Genomic DNA, 12527 nt, shown 5'->3' on the forward strand with positions numbered 1-12527 from the left:
GAGGTCTATAAAGATAGAAAGGAGAGCTCTGCCTTGGCGCCCTCTCCCTTCCAAAGAGAGAAAGATGACGAAGCTATTTATTGGTCTTCTCTTTTGTGCTTTCATATCTCTTGGCTCCTGCCACGTCTCCCTCACTTTTCCTCCAGCCCGCAGGCCAGGGTATGACTTTCTCGACAACGTGAGGACTGGGGGTCCTTGCGGTGTACCAGGTATAGATACAAGTACAAGTTAGTCATGTCTTTTTATTTAAATATATTCTCTAGATCTTGGTGATGATGCTATGGTGACTACCTTTGCCACTGGAGCTGAATTTAATGCCACTTTTCATCTTGCATATCCACACAGGGTAAAGAAACACGCTTAGGCTTTTATTAATTCCATCTGCATGCTTTGCTAATTGCATTCCTTCTTAATGTGTCTTTAACTACTAGTACTGCTTACTTTTTTAGGGTGGAGTGCTTGTAAACATTCTTGCTGTCAATGGCAGCTTGATAGAAGCTCTCTACAGCAATTGGACCCAGCTTAATGACAGCACGTAAGTCATTTATCTATTCTTGCTTAAATGCTTGAGCTTTTTTAAATTAGCTCGCTACTGCGTGTACTTTGCACTTTTAAAACAAGCTCTTTCTTGTCAATTTGCATGTGTCTTTATTTTTCACTGCATGTCAGTTGCAATCAATGAAAGAGTTGTGGTATAATATTGATGCATGCTTGACCGGAAAGTAGTACATGGAGGAAGAAGTAAACTAGCACCCAATTTTGATGGCGGGCCAACTCAGTGCCTGTGTGCAAGCTAGATGTATGGATTCTTGTAGTTACATAAACATATCATATACAACATCAAAAGCTCTAAGCCTAGTTTCAAAAATAGTCGCATCTGTTGTATGTAACCTGTGGTTAGAATACAATTCTTTGTAGAGATAGACCTGATTTGTCTCCATGATTGTTGCAGAGGTGTTATCATACACAGGGCAGCATTGTTGCTTTAAACTTTGTGGTTACTTTGATCTTTGTTGCCTCCAGTTGAGGAGTGATAAACTTGAAGCAACAAAGATCAAAGTAACCAGCTAAGTTTTAAGCAACAATGTAATGCCCTGTGTATGATAGCCTTAAGGCTGTTGTATGGGGACTATATGGATACCAGCCTAATTGAAAGAGATGAAGTTCTTTTGCTAATCAGTTGATATACCAAAAACCATACAAATGCATAATTAGAAAGCTTTGAAGATTAGAAGTTGATTCTTTAATAATTATACATTTGCTACTGTTTATCTATATTTAAAAATATTATTATTTTAAGCCTGTTGCTATTGCTTTGCCAGCTTAGCCTGCATGACTTCCAGTTTGTGCTATAAAGTGTGTTTTTGTTGTTATAACCTAATGTATTGATGACATTTGATAATCTTCTCAAGCGCTTTTAAATAATCAAGGGATTTGCTGAACCATAACAAGCATATAATGGCTGCTTTTGTTGGCTGTTAAAAAGTCCTTTGTAACTTGAATGTTGCTTTCTGTGTCTGTAAACATCCATGCATGATCCTCACATGCATTTTTAAATAATCAAGGGATTTGCTGAGCCATAACAAGCATATAATGGTTGCTTTTGTTGGCTGTTAAAAAGTCCTTTGTAACTTGAATGTTGCTTTCTGTGTCTGTAAACATCCATGCATGATCCTCGCATGCATCTCCTGGCATATCAGCTTGTAGCTGTTATTGAATTTTGTAAGAGCTCTATTAATAGTATCAAAAGCATACATTGTCATGGTAATTCTATTATGTTAGACTCATCAATCGTCACTGCCTTAGTCTCTAGAAGGATGTGTCTAGCAATTAATGACTCCCACATTGAATCAATTATAAAGATATTGAATTAAGATTATTAGTTTATATTACCTTATTTTGACGAGTTACCTTTGTATTTTTATACCCCACCTCTCCCTCCTTCTCTCTTTCATCTTTATTCAGTACACAGTATGTCACTGTCCAGCTTCCAGATAATTTCACTTGTGATCGCTGCGTCCTTCAATTACTGAGACAAGCTGGAGAATGGACTGCAACTGGCGGCTATTTCTTTTATACTTGTGCCGATATTGAGATTAAGGATAACGCCCGTAAGAAAGCTAGTCATTAATATCTCAATTAAAATCTTGCATCTCTTTGAATATAGTTTGTGATAATAACAGATGTGGAGGTAATGGTATTTGCAGGGGCGGCATGTGCATGTGCAATCGTACTTATTCCGGAAAATTCTGCCAATACAAAGGTATGAATGCAATATTGTTCTTCAACAAGTAGATCCTCTATTCTCCTATAGATGAATGTGTTGATGATACTGACTGTGGTGGCTCTTCTAGTGGCTCTTGTATTGATATTGGTGGTACTAGCAGACCAATGAAGCAATGCTTCTGTAATCCAGGCAGGTTTGGAGCTGGTTGTGCAATGGGTAAGTTTATTATTTGATGTAATTGTATTTACTGTTTTTCTCTTAGTGTCTTCACTCACTAATGTCACCATTGATCCTAGTGTTTATACTATATACCGTCTCTTTGGTGAGCACCTTCATTTCTGGGCTAGGATACTCAATAATGTTAGTTAATAACAATCCATTCATTCATTTAATCAAACAGTAGCAGTTGCATATAATTACGTATATGCACTTATTTATTTTATAATTATTAATATGTTGTTGTTTTTTTATAGTCTAATGGTCAGCCTGATATGCTTGAGATCGCACTCCGTGTCAATTCAACCGGATATGCAGCTATTGGATTCAAGCCAACAGGTCAGGCATCGATTAGTAAACTGTAACAAAACCTGCAATTGATGATTAACAACTAGAAAGATAAAGTAGAAGCACCATGACTATAGCCTTGAAGTCTATCTGACTTCATGCTTACATTGTGGGATTCTACTTAACTTCATGATAGCTTCATATAATGATCTAACCCAACACTTTACTATTCAAGATCTAATTCATATAATCTTCCCATTGGGTACAGTGGGCTACTATTATAACACAGGAAATAGTAGTAGTGTGTTTGATCCAGTATAAGAGTAAATAATGAGGTAGCTTTACTCTTGAGTATACCATGCTATATTTTAGTAGTATAAACTGTTGATTGGCCCTTTGGTGCTTTCTAAAGAAGAGCAGCCCAACACTTGACACTTTTTTCTTATTAAATTTGTCATTTTATTACATTCTTTGGATTGTTTTAATTGTCAGTCTCATTTAAAAGCAGCCATTATAAAGCTAACCTGCAGCCATAGAGTCACTCTAGAGCTTCTCATTTAGCAGGAAAATGTCTTTGATGTGTCTATATCATATTACCTGGCGGAATTTGATCTAGAAGCCTTTCCTTCTTGTTGACACAAACAAGCTATCTCTTTCCTCATCTACTTATTAAATAATGATTATTTTACTTAAGCAGTTTCATAATAATCGTGTTATTATTACTATAATTCATTATTTTTTAAATTTTATCTTTCATAGGTTTGACGGCAGCTTGCAGGGCACAGGCTCCTGGTAACTTTCCAGTCGGTAAGACTAACCATTTAATGATATGTAATAGTACTAATTACTGATTGCTAATGATAGGGACTAACCCATTGTGGCCAAATGGGACTTTAGAGACTGTGATTGGAATCAGTGCTGAATTTGATAGAGGAGATGGGGGCAGTAATGAAGAAGGGGGCAGTAATGAGGAGGGGGGCAATAACGAGGAAGGGGGCAATAACGAAGAAGGGGGCAATAACGAAGAAGGGGGCAATAATGAAGAAGGAGGCAATAACGAAGAAGGGGGCAATAATGAGGAAGGGGGCAATAATGAAGAGGAGGAAGAAGGAGGTACAAATTTGGCACTAAACATTCACACTAAATAAAGCTTCTTAAAAATAATATTCATTACATAAATATTAATTCTTCTATTGCTTAGGTGATACTTCTCTCCATCCAATGGACTGTGCTGATATTGTGATTGGTACTGCACGTGAGAACAGGTTCCGTGTTTTTGATTATTACACTCGTGATCGCTCCACCCCTCAAATGGATGGGTTTTATTCTGGGACTCAAGACATTGTAGGAGCTGTAGGTCGTGAGATCAATGGGTTCACCGAAATAAAGTTCTGGAAGAAACTAACAAGCAGTAAGGACTATAAAGCACTTTATAGCATTGTTAAACTTGAGCTAATTGTACTAAGAAATTTCTTCATTTTATTGCTTAATTATAAGATATTATAGAAACTAGTTTTTTATTTATAAAAATAACAGTTTATCATCATCATAATTTTCCATCTTCTTTTAGGTGATACTAATGCTGATCACAACATTACTAATTCTCTGATGCAAGTTATCTGGTCACTGGGTCAAGTTTTCCCCAACTACAATCACAATCCTAACTCTGGGATTGAAGCAAGGACTGCTATGAATGAGATGTTCTATAAACCGGATGAAATTAAGTACCACGGATCTGTCAATCGTGGAGGTGCAACAATCAACTTCTTTGGTAAGAAAGAGAGTGAGAGAGGGGGGGAGAGACAGAGACAGAGAGAGGGAGAGACAGACAGAGAGGGGGGTGGGTGGTTATATTTACATAGACTAATGCACAAACTGTAAATATTGATAGCTCAGTCTGTTCCCTCATAATAATTACTGTCTATTTTTGGTGCTATAAAGACAGCACCTCTAGTCCCCTTTACTTCCTTATTGAAACTGCTTTCACAGCATTCTCCCATGTACTTTTAATCCATGTAAGCAACAGTAATTGAATATTTATCAAATCGTAAATGTACATGTACATGTATGTGTAATTGAATATTTATCATAATTGTAGATGTACATATATACATGTACTTGTATGTGTACATGTACATGTACTTGTATGTGTACATGTACATGTACGCCAGTTTGTGACTTTGTGGTTCAAGTTTCCTTCCTTTTTTTGGAGTGGAAGTGTAGTCTGATTGGCGTTGATCAACCATGATGAGTAGGGGAATTTAGTGTAACCTTATAATCTATTAGTAGGAGACTAACTGTCTGATCTTGGAAATGAAGATATCCTTTATCATTTCAAATGTCTGTTTATTTTTTTCTAGTTGCTGATACTCTAAGCAATAACACTGCCTGTACTGGAAGCTATTCCAGTGGTTGTGCCAATGGCCAGTGTCTTTATCGAGCCACGTGGGAAGTTAGAGGTAGCTATGTTCAGTTTAATGTCACTGGCCGTGTGCCAATCGGACAATGGCTTGCAATCGGGTTCTCCGATAACAGAATAATGGTGAGTTATCGGAAGGAGTGCAGTAGTGTAGATACTCATTGTGTCCTTATATGGAAATTGAGCATATAGCATTAGGACATCAATATGCATAAGAAAATTTAATAAAAATTTCAGCAACTTTAAAAATTTGTAAAAAATCTAATTTTGATCGGAATCAGCTCAAACTTTCTATGCAACATAAGTACATGTATATGTATCAGAAAATATGATAAAAATTGAGAAGTTATTACTTTTCAAATTTGACTAAATTTAGCCCAAGACTGTATTTTTTTTTCAAAAAATTGGCTCCAAAATCACCATAATTTTTTATTGATACATATTTATGTTTTTATTCAATGTAGAAAATAGTTATGATCATTTTACAAAATTATATTTGTTAACAATTTTATGTCTTTCTTCTATTAGCCTCAAACTGATATCGCTCTTGCAGCAGTTGGCCCAGATGGTAGAGGAGAAGTAACTGACAGGTAACTATGTGTACTAATGTCACTACATCTCTTTCTCTCTCTCTCTCTCTCTCTCTCTCTCTCTCTCTCTCTCTCTCTCTCTCTCTCTCTTTAAGGTATGCTACTGTTCGTCTTACACCACCAGCTGACACCATGAACAATCTCCTAGCAACCAGTGTCTCCCATAGCAATGGTTTCACCACATTTAGTTTCACACGTCCTCTATCAACTGGCGATACTTCTCAAGATATTGATCTAACAAGTCCAAGGTTTTTTGTTTATGGTTTTAATGGCACAGCTACTTTTAGTAATGGAAGAATAGCTAGTATAGGGCGGCATCCACTTAATCCAATTGTATCAAATGAACGTATCACACTTGGTACTCCAGCACAGTGTCCAGGTAAGGAGAGAGAGAGGGAGAGGGAGGGAGAGAGAGAGAGAGAGAGGGAGGGAGAGAGAGAGAAGGCTATATTGCATGATGCATATACTACTTTATATGCTTTTATTCTTTCTTTGTCCCTTAGGTACTTTCCCTAATCTAAACGCCACCATTCCTCCTAATGTCACTAATCCTAACACTACTACTACTGATAATTGTAATGGACGCTACATGGCCGGATGTACTAGTGGCCGCTGTCGGTATAATGCAACTTGGACTGTGAGAGGTGATCATGTCAAGTTTGAGGTGAATGGCATCGTTGGACAAGGTCGATGGGTGGCCATTGGCTTCTCTGATGATAGAAATATGGTAAAGAAAAATTAATAATACTTAAAAACTTGTTTGTACGGTAGAATTAGCAATAATAATGCTGTACCTTTTGCTTGTTATTGAACCTGATGTAACAAAGTATTTCAAGGACAGTTTTTCAAACTTGCTAAATACAATTATATTTAAACTATTTTAACTAAGTTTCTTTTTCTTTCTCTCTGTCTCAGCCTCAAACTGATATTGTTCTTGCAGCAGTTAGTTCTAATGGCAGAGGAGAAGTAACTGACAGGTAAGCAACAGCTTAATACTTGCATCATGATGTGACCTCTTCTCTCTCTCTCTCCTCTTCAGATATGCTACTGGTAGAACTATGCCACCAGCTGATAATATGGACAATATCCTATACTCTCGTGTTATCTACAGCAATAATTATACTTCATTCACTTTCATCCGTACCGTTTCAGCAATTGATACAACTCAAGATATTGATCTGATAAGTCCAAAGTTCTTTGTGTATGCTCTTAATGGGGCTGCTACCTTTAATGCTGATGGAACTATAACTAGTATAGGACAGCATCCAGACATTCCAATAGTATCAGATGATCGTATCACACTGGGTACTCCAGCACAGTGTCCAGGTAAGGAGAGAGAGAGATGGGGAGAAGAGAGAGAGAGGGGGGGGGAAACATAAAGCATACATCATCTGTGTCTTTCTATTCTTTTATTTCTTGTAGGTAATTTTGAAGAGTTGCTGACTGGTCCTGGTCCAACTGATGGCAGTGCTACCATGATGCTATCAGTCTTTGTCCTTATATTCTGCACACTATTAGCTTACCTCATATAATCCTTTGACTTGTATAACTTATAGAGTCTTGCAGCATTCATATAATAAATAATGCTACATATAAAGAATAATAATCATTGTTTAACCTAATGTAACTTGTAACTGATCATCATTATTATCATCATTGTTATTATCATAAGTAGTTTTTAATAATCATATTTTGAAAAGCACGCAAAACTGCGGCAAAAGCCCGTGAAACCTAAAACCATAGCAACAAGAAAAACAACAAACACCTACTGAAAGGGCGTGGCTTGTACACCCTGCATTGCAGCTGCCAAAATTCCAATTCGTAAAAATTGCAGCGGCAAAGATGAAGCTAGCTCTTGGTCTTTTCCTTTGTGCCTTCATATCTCTTGGCTCCTGCCACATCACGCTTACTTTTCCTCCAGCCCGCAGGCCCGGGTACGACTTCCTGGACAATGTGAGGACTGGAGGTCCTTGTGGTGTACCAGGTTCGAATTACCGAAATTAGCTTGTATTTATTTCCATGTATTTCTGACCTCTTCTTCATAGATCTAGGCAATAATGCTGTCGTGACTACCTTTGCCAATGGAAGTACTATCAACGTATCGTTTCATCTTGCTTATCCTCATCAAGTATGTAAAATAAAATTAAGCTCTCTATGCATATAATTTATTCATACCGGTATCCCTATAGGGAGGCGTTCTTGTCAACATTTTAAATGTTAATGGCAGTTTGAACAGATTAATGTTTAGCAACTGGACCCTGCTCGATGACAGCACGTAAGCTCATAAATGCAACCAATACATGTTTTCTTTACCATGCATACATCATATAGTAAGCAATATGTCACTATACAGCTTCCAACTGACTTCACTTGCGATCGCTGCGTCCTTCAGCTACTGAGACAAGCTGGGGAATGGTCTGCAAATGGCGGATACTTCTTTTACTCTTGTGCTGATATTGAGATTAAGAACGCTGCAGGTATATGAGATTGGCTGCATGTATAGTGGCCGCATAATCTGATTTCCTCTTTGCACTATAAACACTCTCACATGCAACGTGTGTACCTTAGTAATGCACTATATTCACTTTCTTGTTATAGTTTGTGACGATAACAGATGCGGTGGTCAAGGTAGCTGCAACAACAATGTATGTACATGCAACAACACCTATTCAGGAGAATTCTGCCAATACAAAGGTAACCAATGCTCATAGTCAAAACAGTGATCCTATAGCTACTCCTGCTTTCATAGATGATTGTACATCTGATGCTGATTGTGGTGGCTCTTCTAAAGGTTCCTGTATTGATATCCATGTCACTAGCAGACCAATGAAGCAATGCTTCTGCAATCCAGGCTGGTTTGGAGCTGGTTGTGCAACAGGTAAGTTAAAGTTAAACCAAGGCCACTATATGCATGATATTGAAATATTTCTTCTTTTTTCTGCAGCTTCTCCTCTCACAGATATTACCATTGATGCTAGCAGTTATCCACTGTATCGTCGTCTTGGTAACAATCTGGAAATGTGGGCAAAAATCCTCAACAATGTTAGTCTGCTATTGATTTCTTTTATTTTGAAGCTACATAGCAAAATTTATTAGTAAATTTTATAAATTTACTATAAATAAATTTATAGAAAAATTTATAATAAATTTTATAGTAATTATTTTAGTAATAATTTATAGTAAATTTATTCACTATAAACTATACTAAATTTATTAAATTTATTACTATACTATGCAGTCTAACAATCAGCCTGACAGGCTCGAAGTTGCTCTACGTGCTAATACAACAAGCTTTGTTGCTGTTGGGTTCAGACCATCAGGTGGGCCAAGAAAGTTTTGTGATTAATTTTTTATACATAATGATATCATTTCAGGCATTACTGCAGCATGTAGGGCACAATCTCCTGGAGCCTTTGCTGTTGGTAAGACAATAATTAAACCTTTATAATGCTAATTACTGATCACTAATGACAGGGACTAACTCATTCTGGCCAAGAGGAGGGACACTGCAGTCTGTGATTGGAATCAGTGCTTTATATAACCCTGTTCTTGGTGGAGGACCAGAAGAGGAGGGGGGCAACAATGAGGAGGGGGGCAATAATGAGGAGGGGGGCAATAATGAGGAAGGGGGCAATAATGAGGAAGGGGGGAACAACGAAGAAGGAGGCAATAATGAAGAGGAGGAGGAACCAGAAGAAGGAAGTATGTGATTTTGCAGGCATTATGCATAAAAATGCTCTTTTCCTTCTGTTCTTAATTCATTCATCAGGTACTGTTCCACTTCATCCAATGGACTGTACTGATATTGTGATTGGTACTGCACGAGGGAACAGGTTCCGTGTCTTTGATTATTACACTCGTGATCGCTCAACCCCTCAAATGGATGGGTTTTATTCCGGGACTCAAGACATTGTGGGAGCTGTAGGTCGTGAGATCAATGGGATCACCGAAATAAAGTTCTGGAAGAAACTCACAAGCAGTAAGGACTATAAACATTAAACCTTGTCAATCTAAAAGCATGCAAGAACGGCTTAGCTTCATATACATGTACTAGACTATATCTATAGCTATTTAAAAAATTGAATTCATATGCAAATAAGAACCAAGTATATAATATAACTATTTTAAGAATATTCATGCATGCATTCTCTGCATGAGGGGGAGCGTGCAAGTGTTGATAGTTGCATACTGTTATACAATATCACACGTGCTGTAGTTTGCATTCCAGCCCATATACTCAGCAACTGCATAAACATTGCAGGCCAAACTGTAGCATGAACCCCATACACTCGTTTTGCTTTCTTTTTGTCTTTCAGGTGATACTAATGCTGATCACAATATTACTAACTCTTTCATGCAAGTTATCTGGTCAATGGGTCAAGTTTTCCCCAACTACAATCACAATCCTAACTCTGGCATTGAAGCAAGGACTGCTATGAATACCATGTTCTATAAACCAGATGAAATTAAGTACCACGGATCTGTCAATCGTGGAGGTGCAACAATCAACTTCTTTGGTAAGAAAGAGAGAGAGAAAGAGAGAGAGAGTGAGATGGTGGCTATATTTACATTGGAGTGTGGGGGAAATCTTTACTGATTTTTCTCATTTAACACTTTGAAGTCACTAACAAGCACAAAAAATGACTAATAGTTTTAAGATAAGATGTCAAGCTTGATCTTGCTTCATTAGCATCTTGTGAGGTGTTAGCTAGGTAGCCCAGGCTAGTAAACTGAAAAGGATTTTTAAGTGCGAAGTATATTCATTTCATAGTGTTTATTTTATTGCTCCAGCATGTGATTGGTGAATACACTTATGATAAGACACACACAGTCACGTACACATGCATGCATTTAAGAATTCAATTCTAATAAACTCTTCTTTCTGTCTTCCTTCTGCTTTCTCTCAGATCCTAAGTCATTTTCCAATAGCTCAACTTGTGGCGGTGGCTATTCTTACGGTTGTACCAATGGCCCTTGTCTTTATCGAGCCACATGGCTAGTTAAAGGTGAACACGTTCAATTTAATGTCACCGGTCGTGTTTCAACTGGACGATGGGTTGCAATTGGATTCTCTGATAACAGATTAATGGTAACTACATACCGGTAGTAGTGTCTATTATAACTATTAATTTTCATTCTATTTCAGCCTCAAACTGATATTGCTCTTGCAGCAGTTAATTCTGATGGTAGAGGAGAAGTAACTGACAGGTAACTATAGGTACTAATGTCACTACATCCCTCACTATATATATCTCTCTCCTCTCCCTTTCTTTTTAAGATATGCTACTGCTCGTGCTATGCCACCAGCTGACAACATGAATCATCTCCTAGCAACTCGTGTCTCCCATAGCAACGGACTTACGACATTTAGTTTCATCCGTGCTGTTTCAGCAGTTGATACCACTCAAGATATTGATCTGAGCAGTCCAAGGTTCTTTGTGTATGCTCTTAATGGAGCTGCTACCGTTAATGCTAATGGAACTATATCAAGCATTGGGCCACATCCAAGTACTCCAATAGTATCAGATGATCGCATCACACTGGGTACTGCAGCACAGTGTCCAGGTAAGGAGAGAAAGAGGAGTCTATATTTAAATTATAATTCTTTTTTGCAGGTGTTTTTGATGAGTTGATGACTAGTCCAACTGATGGCAGTGCTACTATGATGGCATCAGTCTTTGTCCTTATTTTCTGCACACTACTAGCTTACCTCATATAATCCCTTAACTATTAATGGCAGATAGTTAACTCCAGTACTTATAACTACTGTAACTATAGTATTGTATCTTACTTGCTGATTGGTATTGTTGTTCCTTTTCTTTGCTATGGTATATTAGAGACTATCTCATTTTGTCATGCTGATATCAGTACTTATTAGGCCTAGTACACAATATCATGCATTGCAACAGGAAGAGTACCGGAAGTGCTGTACAAACGCTGCGAGTTAACGCATGAGTTGACCAAAGTTCAACTCTTGCGTTATTGACGCGCGTGCCATTGGTTTGTGCAGCACTTCCGGTCACAAGGCTGATATTGTGTACCAGGCCTTATAGTTTCAAACTTTTATGCATGTACATTACTTTATATAAAGACTCAGCTTAAATCTACATGTAAAAGTTTCTACATTATAAAAATCATTGAAGATCCTCCTGGAATTAGTTTTACATTATGGAAGTGCCCATAACTCCAGTTACATATGTGTTCAATTTTTTGTACATGACTCTGATGCTACCTCAATCAGCTATAATGCATCAATTTTCAAATTACAAAACAAATGAAATCATGATAGTAGACATAAAATGAATTGACATAGACACAAAAAATAGTTATAGCACAAAAATAATAAGAGAAAATGAAATGCAATTAGAAAAAAATGATCAAATTTTTATTATCCTGAAAATTATCTTTAATTATAAGTGATATTGTCGCTAAGCAAAATTAAAAAAAATTTTTTCAACAATTAACTTTAACTCCACCCTTTATTCCCACATTATGTCTCATATGAGGAAGCCCCTACTATGCTGACATATTAGCCTAGGCTAGGCTCAAGCCCACTACTGCTGCTGGAGTGGTTAGTTAAACTGAGAAAGACTTATAATAGTGGCTGATGGTAAGTGAGTGTTTAAAAAACAAAGATTTAGCTTTAGAGTAGGCGTGGCAGTTATGGGACATTTACTTATAATTTTATATTTCTTAATACTGTATTGGTAGATTTTGTTCAAAATTTTCCTTGAGACTTACAAATGTCCTATCTTTCAGAGAATATTAAAGTTGTAATCTATATTTT

At 37.2% G+C, this 12527-nt stretch overlaps 2 protein-coding genes across 3 annotated transcripts; both read left to right on the forward strand.

Moving 5' to 3' along the window:
* The first annotated feature begins 3 nt into the window (after positions 1 to 3).
* LOC100636418 (uncharacterized) lies at positions 4 to 7449 on the forward strand. 2 transcript variants are annotated; one of them, XM_003388375.3, is made up of 19 exons: positions 7 to 209; positions 264 to 346; positions 450 to 535; positions 1966 to 2111; positions 2168 to 2263; positions 2315 to 2443; positions 2490 to 2587; positions 2701 to 2782; positions 3491 to 3538; positions 3596 to 3844; positions 3933 to 4142; positions 4302 to 4502; positions 5092 to 5273; positions 5679 to 5740; positions 5836 to 6119; positions 6244 to 6467; positions 6656 to 6717; positions 6780 to 7066; positions 7163 to 7439. In XM_003388375.3, exons 1-19 carry the CDS (start codon positions 65 to 67, stop codon positions 7270 to 7272), a joined length of 2784 nt encoding a protein of 927 aa, XP_003388423.1. In that variant the 5' UTR covers positions 7 to 64; the 3' UTR covers positions 7273 to 7439. The 2 variants fall into 2 exon arrangements, with proteins under 2 accessions (XP_019855123.1, XP_003388423.1); XM_019999564.1 differs by lacking the exons at positions 6244 to 6467; positions 6656 to 6717; positions 6780 to 7066 and having other exon boundaries at positions 4 to 209; positions 7163 to 7449.
* A 78-nt stretch (positions 7450 to 7527) lies between these two features.
* On the forward strand, positions 7528 to 11588 carry LOC105313642 (uncharacterized). The gene is made up of 16 exons (XM_019999565.1): positions 7528 to 7724; positions 7786 to 7868; positions 7930 to 8015; positions 8072 to 8217; positions 8339 to 8434; positions 8490 to 8618; positions 8685 to 8782; positions 8979 to 9060; positions 9115 to 9162; positions 9215 to 9442; positions 9510 to 9719; positions 10057 to 10257; positions 10648 to 10829; positions 10887 to 10948; positions 11019 to 11305; positions 11356 to 11588. The coding sequence occupies exons 1-16, from the start codon at positions 7583 to 7585 to the stop codon at positions 11457 to 11459; spliced, it is 2184 nt and encodes a 727-aa protein (XP_019855124.1). The 5' UTR covers positions 7528 to 7582; the 3' UTR covers positions 11460 to 11588.
* Positions 11589 to 12527: the final 939 nt, after the last annotated feature.

Source organism: Amphimedon queenslandica, unplaced genomic scaffold (assembly GCF_000090795.2).
Source record: "Amphimedon queenslandica unplaced genomic scaffold, v1.1 AMPQUscaffold_13257, whole genome shotgun sequence".
In the NCBI taxonomy this organism is placed as follows: Eukaryota; Metazoa; Porifera; class Demospongiae; order Haplosclerida; family Niphatidae; genus Amphimedon; species Amphimedon queenslandica.

What these genes read in the sequence shown, in the direction of transcription:
- LOC100636418 (XM_003388375.3), top strand. Translation starts at nt 65, where the DNA reads ATGACGAAGCTATTTATTGGTCTTCTCTTTTGTGCTTTCATATCTCTT. An exon ending in ATCTTGCATATCCACACAGG is followed by an intron (nt 347 to 449) that starts GTAAAGAAACAC and finishes TTACTTTTTTAG; the next exon opens with GGTGGAGTGCTTGTAAACAT. An exon ending in TATTGGATTCAAGCCAACAG is followed by an intron (nt 2,783 to 3,490) that starts GTCAGGCATCGA and finishes TATCTTTCATAG; the next exon opens with GTTTGACGGCAGCTTGCAGG.
- LOC105313642 (XM_019999565.1), top strand. Translation starts at nt 7,583, where the DNA reads ATGAAGCTAGCTCTTGGTCTTTTCCTTTGTGCCTTCATATCTCTTGGC. An exon ending in ATCTTGCTTATCCTCATCAA is followed by an intron (nt 7,869 to 7,929) that starts GTATGTAAAATA and finishes GTATCCCTATAG; the next exon opens with GGAGGCGTTCTTGTCAACAT. An exon ending in TGAGATTAAGAACGCTGCAG is followed by an intron (nt 8,218 to 8,338) that starts GTATATGAGATT and finishes TTCTTGTTATAG; the next exon opens with TTTGTGACGATAACAGATGC.